This window comes from Panicum hallii, chromosome 2 (genome assembly GCF_002211085.1).
Source record: "Panicum hallii strain FIL2 chromosome 2, PHallii_v3.1, whole genome shotgun sequence".
NCBI classification, from domain to species: Eukaryota; Viridiplantae; Streptophyta; class Magnoliopsida; order Poales; family Poaceae; genus Panicum; species Panicum hallii.
This window is the reverse complement of record NC_038043.1, coordinates 52,448,452-52,472,241: the sequence shown is the minus strand read 5'-3', so window position 1 is coordinate 52,472,241 and position 23,790 is coordinate 52,448,452. Positions and strand designations below refer to the sequence as shown.

The following is a 23,790-nucleotide window of genomic DNA, read 5'->3' as shown; positions in this document are numbered from 1 at the left end:
GCAAGTTGTTCCATACTGAAGAGTTAGTTGGCTTATATTTCAGTCTTGTGATGCTACTTTGCATGACATACTTCTTCTCCACTAGTTTCTGCCACATTCCCTCTTTCTTTTCCAACTTCCACCACCATCTACACAACAAGCTCTGGTTCATTTTCCTGATATCTTGAATTCCCAAACCACCTTTTTTCCTTGGTCTATTTAGTTTTTCCCACTTGACTAGATGGTACTTCTTTTTCAACCCACTCTCTTGCCAGAAAAATCTCTTTCTTGTTTGATCTATTCTTTTGCATATTGTTTTGGGTAAAAGATACATAGACATACTGTAAATGGGAATACTACTCAAACAGGAATTTATTAGAGTAAGCCTCCCTCCAATTGAGAGGGAGCTACCTTGCCAACCATCTAATCTTTTCATCCAGTTTTAGCCAATCCTTGTACTGTGTATAGAAAAACAATTCGATCGAGAGACCTATAGTTTCTTTTCTTTTCTTTTCTTTTGCGAGAACCTATAGTTTCTTTGACCGGATCAGCTTCTGTATCTTCAGCACGTGCCGCACATATCACGCGATATCTCTTGAACGAAGAGAGCACTTCCTGTACTCCCTCGGGTTCCCTTAAACAAATGCTACGTAAAGAGTGTCTAATAACTAAACCCTTAACCTTTATAATATTTTATTTAAGTGAGGATCTGACCTTATACGATATACAAGTATATTATCTTTTGGATGCATTAATTATGCATGAATCATAGAAGTTTGCATACCCAAATATAATACACTCATTAGCTATTTGACAAGATGAGGTCGAGATCATATTGGATTTGTTTAGCCCGGTTGTATCTAATCATCATATTATTTTCTAGAATTATTCTCGATACCAAGTGCAAACATATTTGATTATTTGAACATTACGCCAAAATGGTCAAGTACATATAAGACGATCTTCTTCTGTGCGCCAATGCGGGTCGAAAATATCATCTCACGGTCCAAACAGTTTGCACCGAGTAAATAATCGAAAGAAATTTGAAAATGGTAAGTCCACGTCACTAGTAAGTAAAATTAGGCCAGTAGTGTGAAATGAGAATCGACGGTGCTTGCACAATACGTCTGTTGTGCTTAGCGTAAGGCCGACAGCTATATTGAGCAATATTTTCAGTCTGTTATGTTATTTGTTGCATGGTGGACACATGAAAAGTACCTATCTACCACCTCCTCGAGGGTTGGAAGGATTAGAAAGTAGAAACAACACTTGGACTTCGACACCACATGGCTGTGTACTTGTGTGGAGTGGAGGCTTCTGGTAGAAGAGAAGCTTTATTAATTAATCTTAGAAGAGATTACATCAAGATGTACTGAAGATTAAGTCATGTGCAGTATTTTTCTGTGCATAAATCCTGATATATGTATGTTGTCATGTCATTGTTTCCTTCAAATTTCATAGGCCGTGCGTATGCTAACTAGATATGCAGAGTTTATTGGTAGGTTATTTCTAGATCCTTACGAGAACTAAACAGAGAGACCCCTTTGGCTCAGGCTGCAGTAGGCACCTGCCGTCTCTTGTAGCTGACCATCACCTTCCCTTTGGGCCCTGGCATGACCACGTTCCAATCCGTCTGGGGAAACGGCGACACGAGCTCCAGCTCGAAGTTCCTCAGCAGGTGGCTCCATATCACCTTGATCTGCATGTACGCGAACGCCTCGCCGACGCAGAGGTGCCGCCCGGCGCCGAACGACACGTACGCTAGCGCGCCGCCGGTCTTGTCCTCCGCCCTCCGGGTGCCGAACCGGTCGGGGTCGTACTTGTCGGGCTCCTCGTAGAGGTGCGGCAGCCTATTGTGGATCACCAGCGGGCTCGCCACCGCGTGGCCCTTGGGCACCTCGTACTCGCGGCCGTCCCCCGTGCGCACGGCGAAGCTCCGGCGCGCGTGGCGGAGCAGCATCAGCGCCGGCGGGTGGAGGCGCAGGGTCTCCTTGACGCAGCGGTGCAGGGTGTCCATCTCCTGCAGGACGTCGTAGTCGACGCGGCCCCCGTGCCGCGCCACGACCCGCGCCTGCTCCTCGACTGCGGCGCGCAGGTGCTTGGTGTGGGTGAGGAGGCGCGCCCCGGCCCAGGTGGCCGCGCTGGAGCTGTTGTGCTGTCCGGCGAAGAGCGCCGAGACGAGCATCCCGACGACCTCCGTCTCCGTCGTGCAGCGGCCGTCCTTGTACCGCGAGTCGATCAGACACTGCAGCATGTCGTGGCAGTCGTCGGCCCGGCCGTCGTTGCGGTTCATGTGGGACCTGACGATCTCGATGAATATCTCGCCTAGCCTGGCCCGCGCCGCGTCGCGCCGGCGGTGCGCGGGGATGGGCAGGTGAGGGAGAAGGATGGTGACGAGGCGCATGCCGTCGTTGAGCTCGCGGAGCAGCGTCCCGACCTCGCCGAACATCTTCTCCCGGACCGCGGCACCCAACAGGCACCGGCTGGTCATGAGCGTCACGACGTGCTCCAGCTCCTGCTTCAGGTTAACCGTGCCGGACTGTCCCCATCTCGCGAAGTGGCTCTGCAGAGTGCAGATGAACGATGTACGTACACGATGAATTAAGCAACGTTTGCAACATTGAAAATTTATGAAGTCCAAACCTTTTTTTCTCGTGAAATTCATGCGTGCATTCTAGTTGTATAGGTCGATTCTTTCTTTTACCTCGACTTCACGGACCATGAGCTGGGCATAGGTCCTAAGCTTCACCGGCTTCATGGCGTCGCCGAAGAACCTGAACTGCTCGCGCCGAGTGGCGTAGTCGACGTCGAAGGCGACGCCCGGGCCGAAGGTGGGGATGGTGAACTGGGAGACCTCGTCCTGGCTGATCTCCGAGTCGAGCCCCTGGTAGAAATGGCTCGACACGTCCGGCCCGACCAAGAAGGTCAGCTTCAGGTGGAACAACCGCACGGTGAAGACGCTTCCCAGCCTCGTGTAGTGGTCGCGTATCAGCGCCAAGGGTCCCTTGATGAGCAAAGCTGGCAGATCGCCTAGGAGAGGGACCCCCGGAGACACAGGGGGAAGCGGGCGTGTCATTGTCGGACTAGCGGCAGATCGCTGTCGCCTGGTAATCTTGATCGCTGCTGCAACCATGAAGAAGACAGCAAACGCCAGCCATGTGGTTGCCGGTAAATCCATGATCATCGACGGGATGGCTCGCCGCCGCGTCCTGCCGATCCGGGAGAGGGAGAAGAGAGACGAGAGAGTCAGTGGGAGAGCTAGGAGATGAAGACGATAGATGAGATCTAGACGTCCTCGCATTTTACAATATGACCCTTAAATAGTTTGCGGACAAAATAATAGACAAAATATTGTACTATATTGTGTGGACCATAATATTTAAGGGTGTGTACCAAAATATGATAGCTGTTTGATACGCAACAACGAGCGAGATCAGGTGATATATTACCTGTATACAGTCAGTACTACCATCCATGCATCATGCAATTAAATAACACGCGTTCCTCAAGGCAGATCACTCTTGTATTGTTTAGACATACTTCCATCAAACTTTTGAAGCTTTGGCTGTATCTTATATTTGGATTATTAGAAACACATTGTATGATATCAAAGATTTCCAAGTGACTTTTTAAAGAAAAAATAGCAGAGGGTTATTGAAAATAATGGGATTATAAGAATCTGGGTGATCAGAATCCATAATCTACATAAGAATCTCAGATGTTTGGATCTTATACGGATTTTTTTTAGCTTGTCTATATATATACCTCTATACTAAAGACCTGGGATTCGGCACGCTCTCAAGCCATATGCTACTGTGCATAAATACTGTAGAAAGTTTGCACCCGTTCGTGAATTTTCTTTTACATAAAATGTGCTATTCGTGACTTTCCAAGCTGGCTGACGTGGTACTGTATGCACATGGAAAGTAGCACCATATATTAGTACTACTACTACTTCAGGTTCGCGTCTTTGGTACAGCTAGTTTCTATAATGTGTATGAGATCCAAACATAGCCTTAATTAGTGTTCATTAATTAGTTGGCTATACACACACTCAGTACATGACAACAAAGATGCATAGTTAGAATTTTATACAGCTAGAGAGAGTACGTGATAGTAGACCTTCAAACCAAGAGCTGCACATATGTATCACAATCCACACAGTACCACACAGGAGGAGACATGCATGCACCTGGGAAGAAATTGGTGTATATCAGTGCTGACAGCTAGAGATTCAGTAGTTTTGGTATAGAGTAGCTGCAGCCTTCTTCACTTCTTGGGTGACTTCTCGTGTTGACAGAATGGAATAATGGAAGCAGCTTGAGCGAATGCATGCAAATATATGTGTGTTTAACCTGAAAAGAAACGCTATGGCTAGCTATAGCTTACCCAGCTCTGAGCTACTCCTACTTGGCTATGGATGCGGGGACACAGATCAGGAGCAAGGGTATTTATAGACGGCGAGAGGTCACCCGGCCGAAATCATTAAACGGCACGACGAGTGCAAGTGCGCAGCATTGTTTTCTGAATTTATTGAGTATTATTTTATTGGTGGTGTGTAGGATTGCTGCACGATTAACTTGTGCCTCCATATTCATTCGCGTTTAATTTGATGCTGCCGACAATCGAGTGTCGTCAATCAGTGGGGCCCGCTGCAAGTGTCTTGCTTTCAATTATGTATGCGGACATATATGTGTTTCCTTATTTCAACTAAGCGGCTCTTGGACGTTTTTCTGGCATGAAAATTTGGCTAAAGATAATTGTAGAACTGTACTTACGTTTCAAAAAAAAATTGTAGAACTGTACTGTTCAAAAGTATGAAACCACGTCATCGTGCAATCATACATGTTAGAAATTAAAAACTCTTGTAGACATTCAGTCGTATATGAAACCTCTTACTCGCAAAAAAAAAGTATATAAAACCTCTTCATCCCAAAGTCTCTCTCTCCCCCCCTCCCTCCCTAGGTCACGCCCCCCCCCCCCCCCCCCCCTCATGTGAGCAATTCTCTTGTGCTTTTTCTGCCTAAGAACTCCCTACAACGTAGTGTACTGAATAAGAGAGAGTATGACAGAGTTTCATGAACCATGCACTCCGAATACTACTCCCTTAGTCTCTATGGCTTAGTTTGCTTTTCTTTCTTGAACGGACAAACGAGAAAGTTCTTACTTCGTTAATATAAATAAAAGGAGGCGGCCGAAAACCAGTTAAGTAATAAAAAGGTTAAAAAACATTGCAAGACGCTAGGCCAACCACGGAAGGAAGCTAGGGTCATCCTCGTGGCAAAATTTGCGACATACCTTTGAACAACTCTCTCTCTCTCTCTCTCTCTCTCTCTCTCTCTCTCTCTCTCTCTCTCTCTCTCTCTCTAGCGTTGCAACATCCATATATAGATCCATCATCTGCTGAGGAACTTCGAGCCGGAGAATATGGGTAGACAGCACAGTGTATATATATACAGTGGTGTGGAGTGGAGGCTTCGGTCACAGTGCAGTACCGTACTTCCTCCATCTATTCAATTCTAATTTTTTTCAAACCGATTAGCGGTAGTGTGAAAAGACTAGCTCATATCCTCATTTATTTGCTACATGTGGTTAGTTTTTACATGCAAATTAAATCTGACTACACTTAATTAGGCACTCTTTGTGAGATTTTTTTTTCAAATATAGGATTATTGCACTTTTCATGCAACGGAGGGAGTAGAGATTAGACCTTAGCGGTTATGAATTCCTACTATTGGGTATACATATTGTATGTTATGAATTCCTACTATTTCGAAGTAAGTCACAGTAAATAGGAACTATTCGAAGGCCGACAAGCTGGTGATTTTATTTTACTTGGCGTGCAAGGTACCGTCGTCGTGTCCAACACACATGCAATTACGACAACCCTATAAAAAAGAATTTAAGACCCAGCTCGGGTACATTTTACTCTTTTTTCTACTTTACTATGCTTTAAGAAAGGGGAAGAGGTGAGAGCTCATGTTTTTTTATTACAACTGATCCAAACACTCCATTTTAGACATATCGCGTTCGATGTTTTTGGCTGCATTTATTGCACTCCCTTTCAGACAATTCAATTGTTAGCGTCGTCCACGCAATCGAGGCCGTGAATACAGTCGTAGTTGGGGCTCATTGCAGGCGCCCTCGTGTTCAGATGAGCGCCGTCAGGATCTCGGGTCCATGGTACCGCACCACGAAGACAACAAAACGAGACGATTCCTGTTCTTCGAACACACGCGCGTTAGTTGGGCAGTGTTATGGTATAAATAATCTAAGATTCAAAGCCTAGGGAAACCATTCCTTCGTTTTAAGGCCGGGAACGGAGCACGTGAAATTTATGCCTTGCTGTAAGGTCTTCTGTCACTCCCTTTCAACTGTTTCATGAGTAAATTGAGATCGAGACTAGCTAATTAAGGACTTTTCGAAAATTGCTAGGGACTCTAGATGCTGGACACATGGCAACCACTCTACGGTATTACATGATGGTGTCATGGCTACAGTATCATAGACAATTGATGATTTGAATCTAGCTAATTGTGACACGCAGATTAATCCAGATCATGACCTGCATTCTCACGGAGAGGACTTTTCTTGTAATCGTTAGAAATCTAGAAGGTGGAGGATCATGGCGTGGTGTGTTGGTAGGGTGCAAAACGTGCATGGTGTTTTGCAGGATGAAGACGGTCGAAAATAATGGGGAAAATGTTTAAACCAGTTTTAGTTTATCATTTTTCTAAAAAAGTTGAATATGATTTTGTCGCAGACATATCAGCATTAAAATTGAAAAAATATAAAACTCCAAAATCTCATGCATGTGGCAAGGTCACACGCCAGTCATATGGATCATTGATCCCTTCATAGAGCAGCGATCTCAATTTATGGTAGAGCAATAAGGTGGTAAATGGTCTTAAATTTTAGCCCTAAAAGGGTCGGATTCTTATCTTATACAATTTTAAGCTAAAAATATATAAGAATCAAATTGGATTGTGAAGAGACTATTAGAACCATAATCCGTTACCACCTCTAGTGGTGGTATATAGTTCAGCGTACAAGTTTTTTGTGAGGGTCTTCAGCTTCTTCTTCAGCTCTTCTTCTTCTTGTTTTTTTTTGTGACAGCACGCCACACAAAGTTCACTGAATAGTTCCGAGCATTTTTAGCCCGGTCCGATCCAGACGGGCTTGGCTCGGCCCGCAGCTCTAATTGCACCAGACTTGGCCAAAGGAAGCCAGGCCCAGCCGGACAATTTGTTTTGTTATTTTTTCTATTATAGAAAGAGTGGGAAGCTCTTCCTTAACGTCTCCGGCTGCCACGCCCTCGCCCTGCCGATCAGACGTCTGGCACTTAGAGATGCAAGTTATATATATTATGGATCATTGAGTCTGGTTTAAAAAGTTGATAAAATAAAATAAACTAAAATGACAATCTACGTAAATAATTTGGAAGGAGAAATAAACTAGAATGGCATGCCATCATAATTAATTAACCGACCTAAAAAAACACTATTGGGCGAACCCCCAAATCTCAAACCCTAATCAGCATCAAGATGACTTCTAGGTGTGGCGTGACTCATTCGGTGACAAACTAATAGTTCAGATTTCGTATATCATATCTATTCCACGCTTTACTGACTAGTGTATCCTAATAGTTCAGATTTCGTATATAGGGGGTGTGGGTGTTCCGCGTTCCCAATTATGAATTTATCATGTACAGTATTTCAGAGAATCCTCAAAACATCACATAAAGTTACGAATAGCTGCATCAATTCAGTTCCAAATTCTGTGTATTCTAATCTGGACGAACTTGTCCCACCTGTGGCTGTGCCTTGATACAAGTATTTGCCCGCGCAAAGGCACGGGGACTGAGCTCATGTAACATCGAAAGTAGGGCACCAAATTGCTGACAAAAATGAACTAATATAACTTACACATGATACAAAAAATATACTGTGCACTGTATTGACGCCAGAGGCATCAGAGCAGGGTTCTTGACTACTCGCCCCTCCTATACAGATCTACTGAAAACTGAAGGATTGCGGCAGTTAGTAATTCAGTGTTGAAAGTAGTTACTGGTAATCTCCTGTACATAGGAGCTGCACAGCCTCACAAATTCAGTCAATGTGATCACTTGGAAATGGGGCAAAAGGCTTCATAGGGGTTCCATCTTCTTTACCCAGCTGTGGTCATGTCAGTAGGGGTTGCAGAGCATATGCACGAGCAATCTGTTCCATTGGTGCCTCTTTCAACCAGGCGTTTGTTGCGGTTAGTCAACAACTTTACCAATGGTACTTTTAGGGATACTTGGCGCCATATCTCATTTACTGGTCCATTCGGATCTTCATACTCAAAGAAACGTTTTACCTGAAACAGGCATTCACAATGAAGAAAATAAGCTAATTATAATTAGATTATGTTGAAAGAAGTTTTATATCCATGGCATGCCTCTAAAACTAAACCATGTGCAATCAATGCATAAAACAAAAATTGAACTAAGACATTTTGCTGCCTCCTGCTACATATCTCAACCACCACTGAGATAAATAAGATCTCAATAAACGCTAGAATTTTAAGTGGGACCAATCACGTGACCTGTCAGCCCATCCTAGATATTCCGCTTAATCAACTGTTTGTACTACGTAGTGAACCGGAAATTCAGTGGAATGTGCCAGCTTGCATCCTCATCAAAGTATTAAAGGTTTAATATCCGTAACATGCCAATGATATATTATACGAAATTAGCACTCGTCATCATGTACACTACAAGGTAAGATGGATCAAATATTGTTCCAAATCCTATCTGCTGATAACCAAGGCCTTTTCTAGACCTACAAAGTGCATAAATGACTCGTATGATAGCTGGAAAATAAATAATGTTGCCAAAGTGACATAGTTTGTCAAACAATTTCAAACCATTGTATATCCATGCTCTTACTACTTCATATTCTACGCGAATAAAGAATAAGGTGGTGGGTGATCATCTCTGGCAAAATGAACCAAGCAGATTACTATGATAGTCACAAGTATGAGAGTGGTTCCTTATAGAAATCAAGTATGAGAGTGGAAGTATAGCCATCATTTCTTCACCGCAATAACTTGAATCACATTGAGTTTCTTGTCGGGGTTCAGTTACAGTTTGACATGGTAATAGCACAACTTCATAAGAATTTCTAGTTAAGCTAACTACACCAAATCCAGAAAGGTAGGTTGATGAGGATAGTTATACTTCGGTTTCTTCATTTTTCTTTTCCAATCCTCTGAAACTCACTGATCTAAGGTCACGATGCCGTTACATCGTTCAGGCACCACATATGTTTCCACCATGCTATGCATATATATAATGTACAAATTGTTTTTCCATGTTAGAACACAATTCACTGCAAAACTGTGGCCAGGAAACATCTACATAACTACTGGAGCAACCATTTGTCTCAGGAATAAGGCATCTTAAGGGGGAAAATATTTATAAGTAGCATAGCATGCATCGTTGCATTCTATAGATGTATACAGTCGTATGATATGAGATAGTACTGACCTTTTTTATTTCTCTCTGGTACTCCAGAATCCTCTCTGAACTTACTCTTCGAAGCATCGAAGTTAAGTATCCAGGTTGTACTGCCTTGCTTGTCCCGACAAATATTGATATGCTACTGTAGTCTATAACATCTTCGAATGGTAGTTCAATGTAATCACTCACTATAACAGGAACACATAAACTGACAAGAGCATCAAACAATCTGCACGCTGATGGAGTGTCTCCAGCAGGATGGAGGCAAAATTTTGATGAGTGCATTCCTCGTGTAGCTGCACGGCGACTCTCTCTTGATTGAGCTCCATGTTTTATGGTTACATCTTCCTCGTTCTCAAGAATTTGGAAAAGTGCATCACGGACCTTACCACCCTACATAATTCAGAACAATAATTGTCACGTAAGCATATCCCATTGCATAAACAAAGTACAAAATGGAAGCAGCAGTGACTACAACTCCATTGGCTGAGGCACGACGATCTTAAGCATGGATTGACAACATTAAGACCAACAAGGAAAATAAAGATGGACCACTACATAAAACAAACGCTCAAGAGACATAGTTTGGTCAAAAGCAAAAAAAATAAAAAATTAAGAACTAGAGGAATGCCCAGTCCACCAGGGATTTCCAAATCGTTAGGTTAGCGGCGGGAATATATGTATGCTTAGACATTCTAGGTTCCTAGCTTGGACACAGTCAACATGCCACATGGGTAAATACATCTCGACTAGGAAGGTTTGAACCTCAAGTGAACCACTTAATAAGTTTAGGGATATGAAACCGCAAAATAAGTTCAGCGACCTAAGTGAGCCCCAACGAGTTTATGAGCTGTCAGTGCACTACTCTATGAACTAATTTCAAGGCAAGCATAGCTGGATCCTAGCTTTGTTCGTATCCAACTATACAAGCTTCACTATGACAATTCAAACATTGGAACATCATCAATACAAAACCATTTAGTTAACATCATGTTTGAGTGCTCTGGAAATTAGCAAAACACAAGTTAGATTTAATGTTAATGTTACCTAAATTCCTATCTATACTCTCTACAGGATATACTGCCCCCCTAAAAATGCAGTTGCATTTCAAATGGAACAAGGCTCCGAATGTTATCAAAGTCATCGTTTTTCTTTCAGGATTCAAGAGTTAACCTCCTTGCGGTATCGATTGCCCATGAAGAACAGCAATGAGGGCCGACCATCTACCCCGACGTCACCCTTGAAGGAGTTGATTCGGTGTGAGTAGGGCAGGATGACATCCTTGACGAGGGATGCCTGGTCGCTGCGCAACCGGCCGAAATCAGAGACCAGAAGTATGGCATTGCTAATCCGGTCGATCACACTGTACAGCGCGTTGGGATCCTGGCAAATGAAAACGTGATCCCTCCCCCGGTGCCGCCTCCAGTACGGCTGCCTCTCCAGCCACTCCAGCAGCTCCTTCTGCATAGCCTCGTCGCTGTACGCCGCCGCCACCCCAGAGGCGTTGGCTGCCACCGGGGGGCGGATGGGGTTGACAACGAGGCTGAGGGAGGAGAAGAAGGGCACGTAGAAGAGGTCGGCGTCGCGCGGATCGTCCACGCGTGCCACGGGGCGGTCGCGCGGCCCGCGGCGGAGCAGGTCCTTGAAGAGCCACCACTCAGCCGAGTGCTGGTGCCCCGGGTACCGCAGCTGCTCGTCGGGGAGCACCGCGGCGGCGTCCGCCGACCCCGAGGGCGCGCGCGCGGCCGTGTAGCTGCGCACGACGCCGTAGGTGAACTTGGGAGGCAGGTCGTACATGTAGATCTTGACGGGGGCGGGCGGAGCGGCGGGTGACGCCGGAGACGAGAAGGCGGAAGCGGAGCCGGAGGCGAGGGAGCGGGAGAGGCGGGAAGCGGAGGGGGATGACGGGGAGAGGAGGAGGAAGAGGAGCGCGAGCGCGAGCGCCAGGAGGAGTAGAAGGACCGGGGAGGGGCGGCGCGATGGCATGGCGCGCGCGGCGAGCGCGAGGAGGGATCTGGGGAGCAGAAGGTTCAGGCGGGGAGGCGGCGATGGAGGCGGCGGCGGCACAATGATCGGGGACGGGCGCGGCTTGCGGGGCGGCCTGCCGCGCTCCCACATGGGGCCGGCCGCGCGGTGGGGTTGGGCGGTGATGGATCGGCGGAGTGCGGCGGCCGGCGGAGGATGGGAGGGAGTGAGGCGAAGGCGACGGCGATTGCGATGCGAGACGTCGTGGCCACAGGGTTACTGGCTGTGGGGTCCCACCAGTCGGCGTCGATAGGTTGTACTCCTACTGCTCTTATTTCAGAAAAAAAAACATTTTTGAACTCCCGGGTGAATTTTTTTTACACGCTAGAGAAGCATCTCATCCTCGACGCCCACGTCGTTTTGCACTGAAAAAACTAAACATAAATTCAAATTTGTGTGGACAAGTACTACAACTCTTATAGCACTTGGTTGATTAAAAAATATTGCACGCAAAAGAATAAATCATAGATGCACCCACTTCAAATATTTCAAAAGAAAAAAAAACTTGGAAAGTATCTGAAAATATTCTAGTATATCAAACGGCTTTACATTTACAATTAGTACGTGAATTTGGAGATATATATAGAGTTGCTCGTGGCTTTTTTTATGTCATATCCTAGCATTGGTCATGTATCTTAAGGGGCGCATTGACACTATTACAAACGTTGTCATTGATCGATCTCTCAAAGTCCAGACCCAAAGGCCTTTAACTGATATTTTCTATGTAACACTCATCTTGCTTAAGCCATGAATGCCATAAGTTGTTTCGGACACATATATAATCCACCATCTATCTTAGACCACCTCTCGTTGACAGGGTCGATATATGTTGCCTCCAATTACGTGCCACGCCGGAATTATATATCAAAAATAAGTTTGATGAAGGTACAAAACTTTTGCAGTAGTATCTTTTTTTAAGAAAAAAAAAAGAAAATGAGGCAGTAGTATATCCATATTTTTTCCAACGAGTTTTAACTTCGATATTAATCTCGAACTAATGGACAACCCAGACACAGCATAGTAATGAAGAAAAAAGCAACACCACGTTCCAAATCGAACTTGCACTGCAACTTTGCTGATAGCGATTTTCTTTTTTGTGGCGCCTCTATGCAACTACTCCATACTTGTCATCCATGACGTGGCACGTAACTTTATTTGGAAAGGCAAGATTTAACCGTACTAGCACCAGCGATCGAGTCAAGCGGGTCATGGTAAGACGCGCAATTACAGCATCAAACCGGATAAACTAACCGGGTTCACTTTGTCTACGTCTTTGGCGTCTTAGAGGGAGAGAAGAACATGTACTAGCCGTCGATCGCTTTCCTCGACGTCCAAGTCGCGGTCACCATCTAGCAAGTAGCATCATCTAGCTCCTCCGATATGGCTGCCTCCCCAAGCAATCTACGTGGTGGACTACTCGATCCATATCACCATGTGCGTCTTCGTCTTCGTGCTCCCTCCCCCCTGACTTGACGCTACGGCGGGCGGTAAAATTAAGATTTTGAAAACTAGCGGTAAAATTAAGATCACCATCACCTTTTCACTGCGCTGGTAATTAATTCTGCTTCACAGCGGCTGTGATCTAAACGCAAACGGGTACGAGGAGCGAGGAGTTGAACGCCTCAAAGCCCCTCTCGACGAACAGCGAGCGATGAATCGGGACTCGGGAGAGTCCAAGCGCTGGCGTCATGGCTCCCAGTCCCAGCGGAGCCTGATCGATGTGGCGTCGTCTTTGAAGCGGTCTCCGATCGACGGGGGCCCTCGTCTCTTCTCCCGCCCACCCGCGCCGGAGACCCGATCCACGTATTTGTACTGAGTAAAAATGCCCAGCGCACGCTGCTGCTGTTGCCGCGGGCCGGTCCACGTGCGCGCCCCCGCGGGCGACAAATCAACCCCCGCGGAATTCAGACACCGTTGCACGGGGCTGCGATGGTTGCAGGGCTTTCCTTGGGCCAGGGGGAATCGTGTCTGATTCGCCGCGCCGCCGGGTCGGCCCATCGACCGCGCGCATCCGGCAGCAGCACGAATCCCGACGCGGGCGGTCCCTGATGAAGTGTGGTGGGGGCGGTGGGCCCATGCGCGCGCGCGCGCGCTTTCTTTCTTCCCCCCGCCCCTTGGCCTTGGCCTGTTGCTTGCGTCGCGGGCTCCGTTGAATGTGACTGCGCTGGATCGGAGAGCACGAGCGCGCCCTCGGCGGAGGGAGGAGGAGGAGGAGGAGGCCGCGTTAATAACTTTCTCGTGTCAAACGGGTCCGACCGGCTACATTTGAATTCTTGATTCTTCGCGCGAGGGTGTTAGCAGGCGCTCCGCCCCGGACATCTATAAAGCCACTCGCAGCATGCCTCCACAGCACCATCAACATTGGTTCCAGAGCTATCTAGCGCCATAGACGACGGTGTCAATCGCTTTGATCGATTCATCGCCACCCGCTGATCTGATCTGATCGATCGGTCGAGCAGCTAGCTAGCCACCCCATCCCGATCGGGACAGCACCGGTTGCTACCGCGGCCTCGACGGACTTCTAGCACCAGATTGATCGACCGATCGAGCAGCACCACCGCGCGCATTCCGGAAACCGCGGAGCTAGGAAATTAAAGAGACTCACAGCATCAGGTGATCGATCTCGGCTCGCATTCCGCGTCGATCAATGGCGTCGTGCGGGCTGCAGCAGCAGAGGTCCATGGCGGGCGGGCCGTCAGCCATCGCGTCGCGGCTGAACGCGGCGGCGGAGGCGGCGGCGGGGGACGCGCCCGCGGCCGCGCGGTGGGCGGGGCGCGCCGACGAGGACGAGGCGGCGGCGGCGCCGCCGAGGACGTATGACGTCTTCATCAACCACCGCGGGGTCGACACGAAGCACAACGTGGCGCGCCTGCTGTACGACCGCCTCGAGCACCTCAGCGGCGGCCGGGTCCGCTCCTTCCTCGACAAGAAGTCGATGCGCCCCGGGGACAGGCTCGAGGAGAGGATCGACGAGGGCATCAGGCAGTGCAAGGTCGCCGTCGCCATCTTCTCCAGGCGCTACTTCGACTCCGAGTTCTGCCTCCGCGAGCTCGCCTCCATCGTCGAGGCGCGCAAGCTCCTCATCCCCATCTTCTACGGCATCAAGCCCTCCGAGCTCATCCTGCCGCCGGCCGTGGAGGAGTCCAAAGACCACGCCCCCAGGGACATCGAGCGCTTCCGCCTCGCTCTCCAAGAGGCCAAGTACACCGTCGGCCTCACCTACGACCCCGCCACAGGGTACGCGACGCGCCATTGAAATTCTTCTGCTCAGCTTCTCGTCCTGACCTCCGCGTGCATTGTGCGCACATGCAATGATGCAATTTGCTTCTTGGAATTGAACTGACTGCATGTTTGTGCCATGGCAGGGACTTGGCCGAGCTGGTGTATACGGCAGCGAACGCGGTGATGGACAGGATCCAAGAAATGGATCACAGGGTGCCGCAGCGGCAGATGATCGTATCCAGGCTGTAGCCTTTTGAACGGAACATATACTACATCAACTGCTATTCAGACCAGCTGCGAGCTAGCTGGCCTGCGTCATCAGTTAACGACCGGAACATGCATGGTGAATAATTAATGCAGTAACTCATTAACATGGAGGGGATTGGTTCATTTTTTTTGTTGCTTTTTTCAATGTATAATTGATTTAATTTTTTTCTAATTTAGCCATTCTTTATTTTCATAAAATTGGGAATAGAGTTGTATGCCCATGTATGTAGAATAAGCTGCACGACTGACCATACACGGTCCTTCCGAAGAAAGATGTGGCTTTGCAAATAATCAAAGCCACACGTGTACAGTGTAGAAAAATAAAATAGAATTGTATGTAACAGGAGATTTTTACAGCCTACCACTGCAATGCGCGAGTATCATCTGACTCGTTGCATGGTACTGATGGATTCAAACGTCTTTGTCTCTACTCTCGCCCATTTTCCTCGATATGGTCTGGTACCTGTCTATGCTTCATGTCTCGTCTCCATCTCCTTCTCACACAGTTTTTGCAATGATCTTAACGCATGGATCGTTTGAAAGAGTGGTGCATGTTAGTTTTCACATGTTATTAGCTCTTCACGTGACAACGGGTATAGCAGCTACATTCAGAGAAAACTCATCTTAGCTGCGTTGTGTCCAAAGAAATGACATGTCATGGGGGCAGGGATCCACTCTGAGCTAGAGTGCCATACGGTGTGTACTTTGAACCATGCCATCGCTGCACCACTGACTACTCAGGTCTACAGTATACAGTACTCCAGGAATTGCTAATACATTATATTGCATTATCTTACTAGAACAAAACATTCTTGAACAGTGTTATTTCATTGTCAAAATGAAATTTTGAGGAGGAACAATGCGTGCACTACTTTGGAGCGGGTGGATTTTTTTTTTTGCATAATCCTGTTATTACCACTGTATCGTATTAGTGCACTCCTCCATTTGTGCGTGCTGTAGGAATGTAGGATAACTGCATTGCAATGCAAGCAAGTTCAGCCTTTTTTAAAAATTTTAGTCAAGCCACGAGCATGTGATGTTTGTCAAATTTAACCAGAAATTAAAGTTCATTATTTGATGTACATTCTGATTGGCCATAGACTTAATTCGAGTTGGACTTCCAGTTTGGATGACATGAACCTAATTAACCCTTTAACGAATGGCAAATTTCTGTTTGTTGCTATGTTTTGTCCGAATTTATTCCTTTTGAGGTTCAAATTTTTATTTGGAAATTTTGACAGTAAAAAGTCAACATTTTATTACTAGTAGTAGTTAGGAGTCTCTTTGGTCCTCCATGGTAAATTTGGTTTAGTGAACCAAGACCTTATTTTTACAGTTCTTTTTACTTGAACATTTTATAAGTCCATACATATACAATTATTTTGTGGAATTCAGTTAAGGACTCAGTCCATCATATAGGAATTCAACATATGGTTTCACACAGGATCAAAACGAATTTCAAATAATAAGTTGTTACATACAGGGGCGGCGGCAGGGGTATGCCCCTGTATTCCTTGGCATACTCAAGATTTGGAAGAAATATTAATATGTATACACAAATTTATACTATTAAATATGGCTCGTAGGCCCGATACAACAAACCCCACGACCGAAGCCCAGAAATGTAGAAACTTCCGTCGCTGCCTGAGTCGGAGTCGCTCGCCGCTCACGTCCTGCTCAGTGAGTCGCGTCCGCCCCTGACCTCCAATTGGCGGTCGGCCCTTGGCAGCTCCCCTACTCCGGCAAGGCGGTGACCGGCGGGCAGCACCAGCACCTCGCGTCCTCACCCCCATCAGCCATCGCTCGCAGGCTGCTTCATCCTCCTCTCCTCCCAGCGTGAAGGACGGAAGGTGCCGGCCACCGGGCACCGGGCACCGGTGGCCAGGCGGCGGCCAAGGCATCAAGCGGCGCACCTTCTGCGACTCTCCTCCGGCAGTCCGACCGGCCCTCCCCCTCGGCTGCTTCTGTGCTTCAAGCAAGGTGAGCGAACAACATAGCAGAATACCCTAAGATCTAGATCCACTCTTCAGTGAACAATTGAGGATTTCTTTTTCTAATTCTTTCGATTGTGCTCGTAAGTCTCGTAACACAGAACTACTTTCTTGAATGGCAGCATCTAGTCCACTTAATTCATTTGATGCTTATGATCAAGCCAAGTTGGAAGCCAAGTTGGTTACACCTGCTACAAAGTTTTATCCTAAGGATTTCACAACCAAGGAATTATCAAAACTTCCATGGTAGCTTACTATGTACATTTCTCATGTTCGTAGAGATGAAAGGTTTAAAAATTTGAAGAAACTATGTGAGCTTTCAGTTAAGCTTGTGGATACAGAAAAAGATGAACAATATTACGTTGTTTACAAGCTTCTTAAGTTGGTGCTAATTCTTCCCGTAGCCACTGCTGTATTGAAAGAGTGTTTTATACGATGAATTTTGTGAAGAACAAGCAAAGGAACAAAATGGATGATGAATATTTGAATAATTGCTTGATTACATTTATTGAGAGAGAATTCTTCAGTCAAGTGAAAGATAAGGATATCATCAATCTCTTCCAATAAAGGGGATCGTAGGGTTACATTGTAGTAGCCTTTACTGTTTTGTAATATTCTTTAATTATTCATTATTCATATTTAGAACTTATACTTTGGTTATTCTTATGGTTTTGTTATAGCCGTTATAACTTATCGTCCATTATATTGCGTATTTGCTTCAAATTTTTTTATATGTGTCATACCCAACTGCGAAATTCTGGCTCCGCCACTGGTTACATACGTTGATTTATAGTTTTATACTGTAAACTACCCATAGTTTGAAAACTATACCTGCATAAATATGTTGATTGATATTCAAATGTATTTTTCCATAACCTTTCCAAGTTCAAAAGGAACAAACGGTAAATGGATTATTAGATCTTCCACACCTTTCTCTAGACTTTGAAGGGAATTAAGATCCAAACTTTGAAACTTCATGGAATTCTGGCCTGTCGGTTGTGAGATTTGTATAGTTGTTTCTTACCTACATAATTGCTGTCTCCTTTTAGGTGTTTTATTATTATTATTTTGCAACCAAAGACTGTTGAATTCTTTGCCCTTGAATTGGAATAGTCCAAAAGCTCTATCCTTATATTTCTACTGGTGGCTAGTGCTGATCAACCTTGCTTGGTTAACTGGAATAACGCATGACAAGGGTCCTGTTGACAGGACTTTTTTTTTACTTGATAGTAGTATTAGAAAGAATACATTAAAACGAATTAAATTCACGGATCAAAAGAGAAAGGTGTTCAAAAGACATCGAGTTCACTATAAGACAAATACACTCAGCTAACCCTCTGAAATATGAGGCATGCATGTGAACTGAAAAATGGAAAACTAAAATGCAAAGACTGTATTAATGCCAGTAGTTAATGTCAAATGTCAAACGCACGCATGATACGACGTACGAGTGGAGATCAGAACAGCTTGCGCCTCAAACCAAGCCCATCTATCTCATGTCATCAGAACCAGTCTCCAACCGCGACTATGACACTTGACTCCCATCCCTCAACGAGCAGGTGTGTGGTTACACATTGGGCGACCGTTTCTTGTTACGCACGGACATCCAGGCAACCCGGCAAAACTTTCCAAGCACCAACGCTGCTGCCTCCCCGTTCCACCTCGAGTACGGGCAGGCTGTCCCCTTGAAACAGTACGGACGGCCATGTTGCATTGCTCTCCCCCGGCCTCCCGGCTTCCGGCAACCCGGCCCATCGCCCAACCATCCTTGTGACCTTGTCCTTTTCGGCCGCCGCCGGCAGCTCGGCGTTGGGTTTCTTCCTCTACTTTAACGCGTTTATTTCGTCGTGCTCGGCAAGGGGGGCGACGACGCCGTCTCCCCTGCGCCCCCGGACCCCAACGCCAAGGAGTCAAATTAACCGTCAAAGCGCGCGCGCGCGCGCGGCGGCCGCCAGGGGACGCGCTTCCACCGCAAGAGGATCACCAGGCTTTCGTCCGAATCGATGCCGCCGTGTGTCTCCCTCGGCGCTCTCACCGCGCACGAGCTCGACAACTCGTCCCGGGACACGGTCGCGGTCAGCCGTGCACGAGGGGGGCAGGCACGCAGCGCAGCTGACGGGCGACGGCTGCTGCCCGCCGTAACGCGACGGGGTGACGACCGGAACGCGACGCCGGCGCGCGCGCGCATGCAGAGAGAAGCATGGATGCTGGCACTAGCTGAATTCTGGGCGGGTGTTTTCTTTTTCTTCTCGTGGTCAGTGTTCAAACCCAAGATCGATGCATCTTGCGCGCTGTTCCATCGTTCAAGTTTTCGCGAATGATCGAACGGGTCGTAGTAGCTGAGCTCCTATGGAACTTGTAAGGCAGCTTCATGCCTCCCGCATGAGTGACCGGCACTGCCTGTCCCAAATTCTTGAAAGAAACAGTCTTAGAAATTAAACGCGCGCGGTAGAAAAGAATGCACCGGCCTTTGAGAATGCCCTAGCTATCTGTTGTCCAAAGATAGACTAAATCTTTAGTGATTGGATTATACAGTATATTATTAGGAAGAAGGTTAGTCTTATTAACCAGCAAGGTAATGCTCACCCTAATCTCTACTAGTACGGCATGCCTCCTCAGTAAAGTTGCTTGCTGTTCAAGCTAGACGACTGTATGAACGCACGCAGTTATATATCGGACCATCCGAAACCCCCAAAAAAGAACCAAAATGGAAGACCTGCAAGCATGAGGGAATTGAAGAAGGAGAACCCACAAACAAGAGACAAGAGCGTCCGTTTCCGCGATCGCGTTGGCTGATGACAAGGACATCTCAATCAGATAAGACAACGATCCTGGCCCCGACAAAGCCGACCGTTTTCTGCACCAACGACCTGCGTGTCTCCCTGTTCTTACTGTACATCGAAGAATCAGGCGAGAGCGTGAGGTGGCACAAAGGGAACCAGACCAAATCAATCATTTTATCATTTATTATCGTAGCCACTGGGCTGTACTTGCTCGGATGTTGCGTGCAGTTCCGGGTTCAAGCGGTACCTGAATTTATTTTCGCCGCGGCTTCAGCTGATAACCTCTCTGTTGTTTGTATTCTCCCAAGCTGCTCCAGAAGACTACTGCAGGACTTGACGGCGTTGTCGTCTGACCGGCCTGACTGACCCTGAAAATTTAGCGTTTCAGTGCAGATCGTACCATCGATCCTGCTGCTACAGGCCTCCATGTGTATGGGAGTCTGGGAGGGACAAGTCGCCCCTGTTGTTCTCTTGATGGGTCTGACCAGACGCGGCTTGTTTGACCTGCATGCGCAACGCAACGCAGCAGCCACATCAGTAAGATGAGCTAGCGTTGATCGACCAGGATCACAAAGCACTAACACAAGTCAGGTCGGGATTGATCAATCAGCAGTCGACGGATCGAACGAACGACGTCCGGTCAGAAGAAGATCCGAGACCCCGGAATTGACAGGATCAAGGTCAGCCAAACGGATAGCAGCGTTAACATCAGCAGTCCCCAAACGGAATTCCAAGCCCCCCGCGGCGCCCGTCAGCTGAGCTCACTCGTTAAGCTGTGTACGGACGACGAGAGTACTTGGAAGCTACTCAAACGTCTGCAGGATGATTTTTCGCGGTGAATAATCTTCTCATCAGCTGAAGATTCTGACGGACACGGTTATTGCAGTTGGAACTGAAACAAAATCTTGATATGATTAGTGATGTCAACTGCTGGTCTATGATCTTTAAAGCCTACTGCTGTAGACTGCAGTTAGGGTTCTCATGCAACTCGCAGTTTGTTTTTTACTCAGTTTTTAAATGATCAGCTTCCTCTCTTTACGTTGACAGTGACTTCCATGCATCTAGAGCTGGTCCGATCCAGCACGCAGACACATGCAGCATGGACCCGGAATGAATTGAAACTATAGTGGCATGACCGGCTAATAAAATAATGCGTTCCGCGGCTTAGCGTCTTCCAAGGATGGACCGGAATGCTGACAAGCGATTCAATTAGACTGCCAGGAAATGGAAGTAGTACGACGTTAAAGACCCGTTTGAGAGACTATATATACTAGCTCCTAGGAGATATATACACCAACGAATGTGCGTGATTGTGTACTGCAAGATTTCACTTGGCACCGACAAGCCGACCGCAGTTCTGTTCTGCACTTCTGCTCTCGTTTGTGTGCTTGAACGTTGATGATGAATTCATCTAGCGCAGCAACTTCCCAACTCTTTTCTGGAATCAAAAGTCCCAGTACGAGAAACGTGTCTCGGTACCGGGTGGAGTGCGTCGACGAGGAGATGCCTGGCGGCGCCGCGAGGGCGGCGTACGACGTCTTCATCAACCATCGCGGGGTGGACACCAAGCACAACCTGGCGCGCCTGCTGTACGACCGGCTGCTGCAGCTCAGCGGCGGCCGGGTCCGCTCCTTCCTGGACAACAAGTCCATGCGCCCGGGCGACAGGCTGGGCGCGAGCATCGACGAGGGCATCAGGCAGTGCAAGGTCGCCGTGGCCATCTTCTCCAAGCACTACTTCGACTCGGACTACTGCCTCCACGAGCTCGCCTCCATCGTCGAGGCGCGCAAGGTCATCGTCCCCATCTTCTACGGCATCAAGCCCTCCGAGCTCGTCCTGCCGCAGGCCGTCGTCGACTGCGACGCCTACACCCCCCGCGACATCGAGCGCTTCAGGCTCGCGCTCCGCGAGGCCAAGTACACCGTCGGGCTCGCCTGCGACCCCGTCACAGGGTACGTGCCTCACGCCCAGACCTAGCTAGCTCGATCTCACACGTGTCTCGATCGATCTTCTGCGTGCATTATGCATGCAATGCAATGATGCAGCAACCTTGGAACTATAACTGTATCTGCAATGGCGATGTTTCTCTCGATCTGCAGTGACTTGGCCGAGCTGGTGAACACGGCAGCGGACGCGGTCATGGAAAGGATTCAAGCAACGAAGAGGGTGCCACGAAGTCTGATGATCGCCTCCAGGCTGTAATTTTGAGCAGACGATGGAACACCGCGACTACTGTTCAGACCAGAGAACAGTAGTTAACGACGACGACCGTACCGGATCACGCATAGATAAATGGTTAAATAATACATTAACATGGAGGGGGAGATTGGTTCATTTTTTGCTTTTTCTTAAGGATTCCATTCTTTTTTTTCGGTTTCATTAATTAGACATTAGTTCAGTAAATTTGGGGCGTGGTAGAAATATTTCAATTTAGAATAAGCTAACGACTGACTATACGCAGTCCACGAGATGCGGTTTTTGCAAATAATGACAGGCACAATGTACATGTAGAAAATAAATAGATTTGTATGTAAACATATGGTTTTTGCAAACTGCCACTGCAATGTGAGTCCACTATCAAACTCTCCTTGCATGGCGATGTTGGATTCAACGTCTTTGTCTCGCCCATTTTCCTGTCTGGGTTACGTGTGTGTACTTAAGCATGCTTCATGTCTCGTCGTTATTACCTTTTCATCGGTGTTTGTGACTATTCACGGATCGTTAGAAAAAGAGTGGCGTTACATTATATTTCACATTTTAGCTAGCTAGTCCACCCTCAGCTAGTCAGCTGCATGTGTTGCTGATCTTTCTTACTTCGAATCATTCATCGCTGGAATATTAACTCAGGCTTATTTACAGCACTCGACGAGGTAATACATTCCCATCTGAATGTTGTTTTGTTATTTGTCTGTTATTTTGGGAGGGCTTGTGTTTTCAATATTTGTGTTTATGTCTCGCGTTCTGTTGAATTTATCAGTTTAATCCACGTGCATGCATGGATTAATGAAATGTGTTCTTGCCAATGCATCACACGTATGTACTCCTCTGCATGTCAAATGCAGCTTTGCATATCCTGGATGCAGGAGAACAGCATTGTGGAGTTCAACTTTTCGGTGTATATGTCATGTTCACAGAATTCAACCAAAAAGTTCAATTGATATATACTGATTTCTGGAGATCAAGTGGCTAATAAGTGCAATTTGGGACTGAGACTGGGTGAAATGTCCTTTTTTTTAAAAGGCAGGACATATGTCTATATGATGTTTTCGTGGTTCAAATGGACTTCTACTGTGAGCCTATGACACTAAGAAATTGGCAATTCATTTTTTTTGGTAAATAATTGGTGTTATTATTATTAGGTGTAAGACATTTATCTCGTATTGAATCTTCAAGGTTAAAAATGTCCAAGGTATTCAGAAGTTTAGATCTTATTTAATTGATCTATTTTTATAACAACAAAAATGGTTGATTTGGCACATATTGCTTCTGCTTGTACAATTTCTTGAATCAGATACTATTGTTTGTTGGAAAGTAAAATCACCGACCCCAAATAAAGCATTCGACTGTTATTTGAACGTAATATGTATTTCTGAGATTGCCCAATAAAGCACAACATGTATTAGATCCAATGTCCCAGATTTCAGGAAATTGATCAATCTTGCAACACTCCATTTGATTCTCTAAATGAATGGCAGATCTCTCCTTATCGGTGAGTAAAAGACTACCAGCCATAAAAACTTGAAATGAATCTTTATTATTTGAACATAGCACGGCCTTTTGTATTTTAAGAGAATTTATACCTCTTGAGGTTCAAATTTTGGTTAATAGGAGACAGATTCTTTTTGTTACTAGCAATTCCATGGTAATTATTTTTCAGATTTGTTCGGCAACAGGTAGAATAGGTAGGGGTGTAAATTGGTGACCCTTAGGTGCACCTTTAATCCTTTTTAGTTTAAATATTTATGCTACTTCTCCAAAATGAGATTCTATTTTAAAAAATTAGCATAAATATTTGAACTAA

The 23,790-nt window shown here is 46.5% G+C and overlaps 3 protein-coding genes across 5 annotated transcripts; 1 reads left to right on the top strand and 2 right to left on the bottom strand.

Moving 5' to 3' along the window:
• Positions 1–1,485: 1,485 nt before the first annotated feature.
• On the bottom strand, positions 1,486–4,409 carry LOC112879821 (obtusifoliol 14-alpha demethylase-like). 3 transcript variants are annotated; one of them, XM_025944234.1, is made up of 3 exons: positions 4,172–4,409; positions 2,684–3,188; positions 1,486–2,542 (listed from the first exon to the last, which is right to left on the bottom strand). In XM_025944234.1, exons 2-3 carry the CDS (start codon positions 3,161–3,163, stop codon positions 1,529–1,531), a joined length of 1,494 nt encoding a protein of 497 aa, XP_025800019.1. In that variant the 5' UTR covers positions 3,164–3,188; positions 4,172–4,409; the 3' UTR covers positions 1,486–1,528. The 3 variants fall into 3 exon arrangements, with proteins under 3 accessions (XP_025800019.1, XP_025800020.1, XP_025800018.1); XM_025944235.1 differs by lacking the exon at positions 4,172–4,409 and adding an exon at positions 4,102–4,125; XM_025944233.1 differs by lacking the exon at positions 4,172–4,409 and adding an exon at positions 3,429–3,575.
• A 3,333-nt stretch (positions 4,410–7,742) lies between these two features.
• LOC112883393 (probable arabinosyltransferase ARAD1) lies at positions 7,743–11,700 on the bottom strand. Its single transcript, XM_025948690.1, has 3 exons — positions 10,655–11,700; positions 9,509–9,874; positions 7,743–8,337 (listed from the first exon to the last, which is right to left on the bottom strand). Exons 1-3 carry the CDS (start codon positions 11,597–11,599, stop codon positions 8,146–8,148), a joined length of 1,503 nt encoding a protein of 500 aa, XP_025804475.1. The 5' UTR covers positions 11,600–11,700; the 3' UTR covers positions 7,743–8,145.
• Positions 11,701–14,153: 2,453 nt separating this feature from the next.
• Positions 14,154–21,971, top strand: LOC112881279. Its single transcript, XM_025945955.1, has 4 exons — positions 14,154–14,743; positions 14,872–14,973; positions 21,227–21,721; positions 21,869–21,971. Exons 1-4 carry the CDS (start codon positions 14,154–14,156, stop codon positions 21,969–21,971), a joined length of 1,290 nt encoding a protein of 429 aa, XP_025801740.1.
• Positions 21,972–23,790: the final 1,819 nt, after the last annotated feature.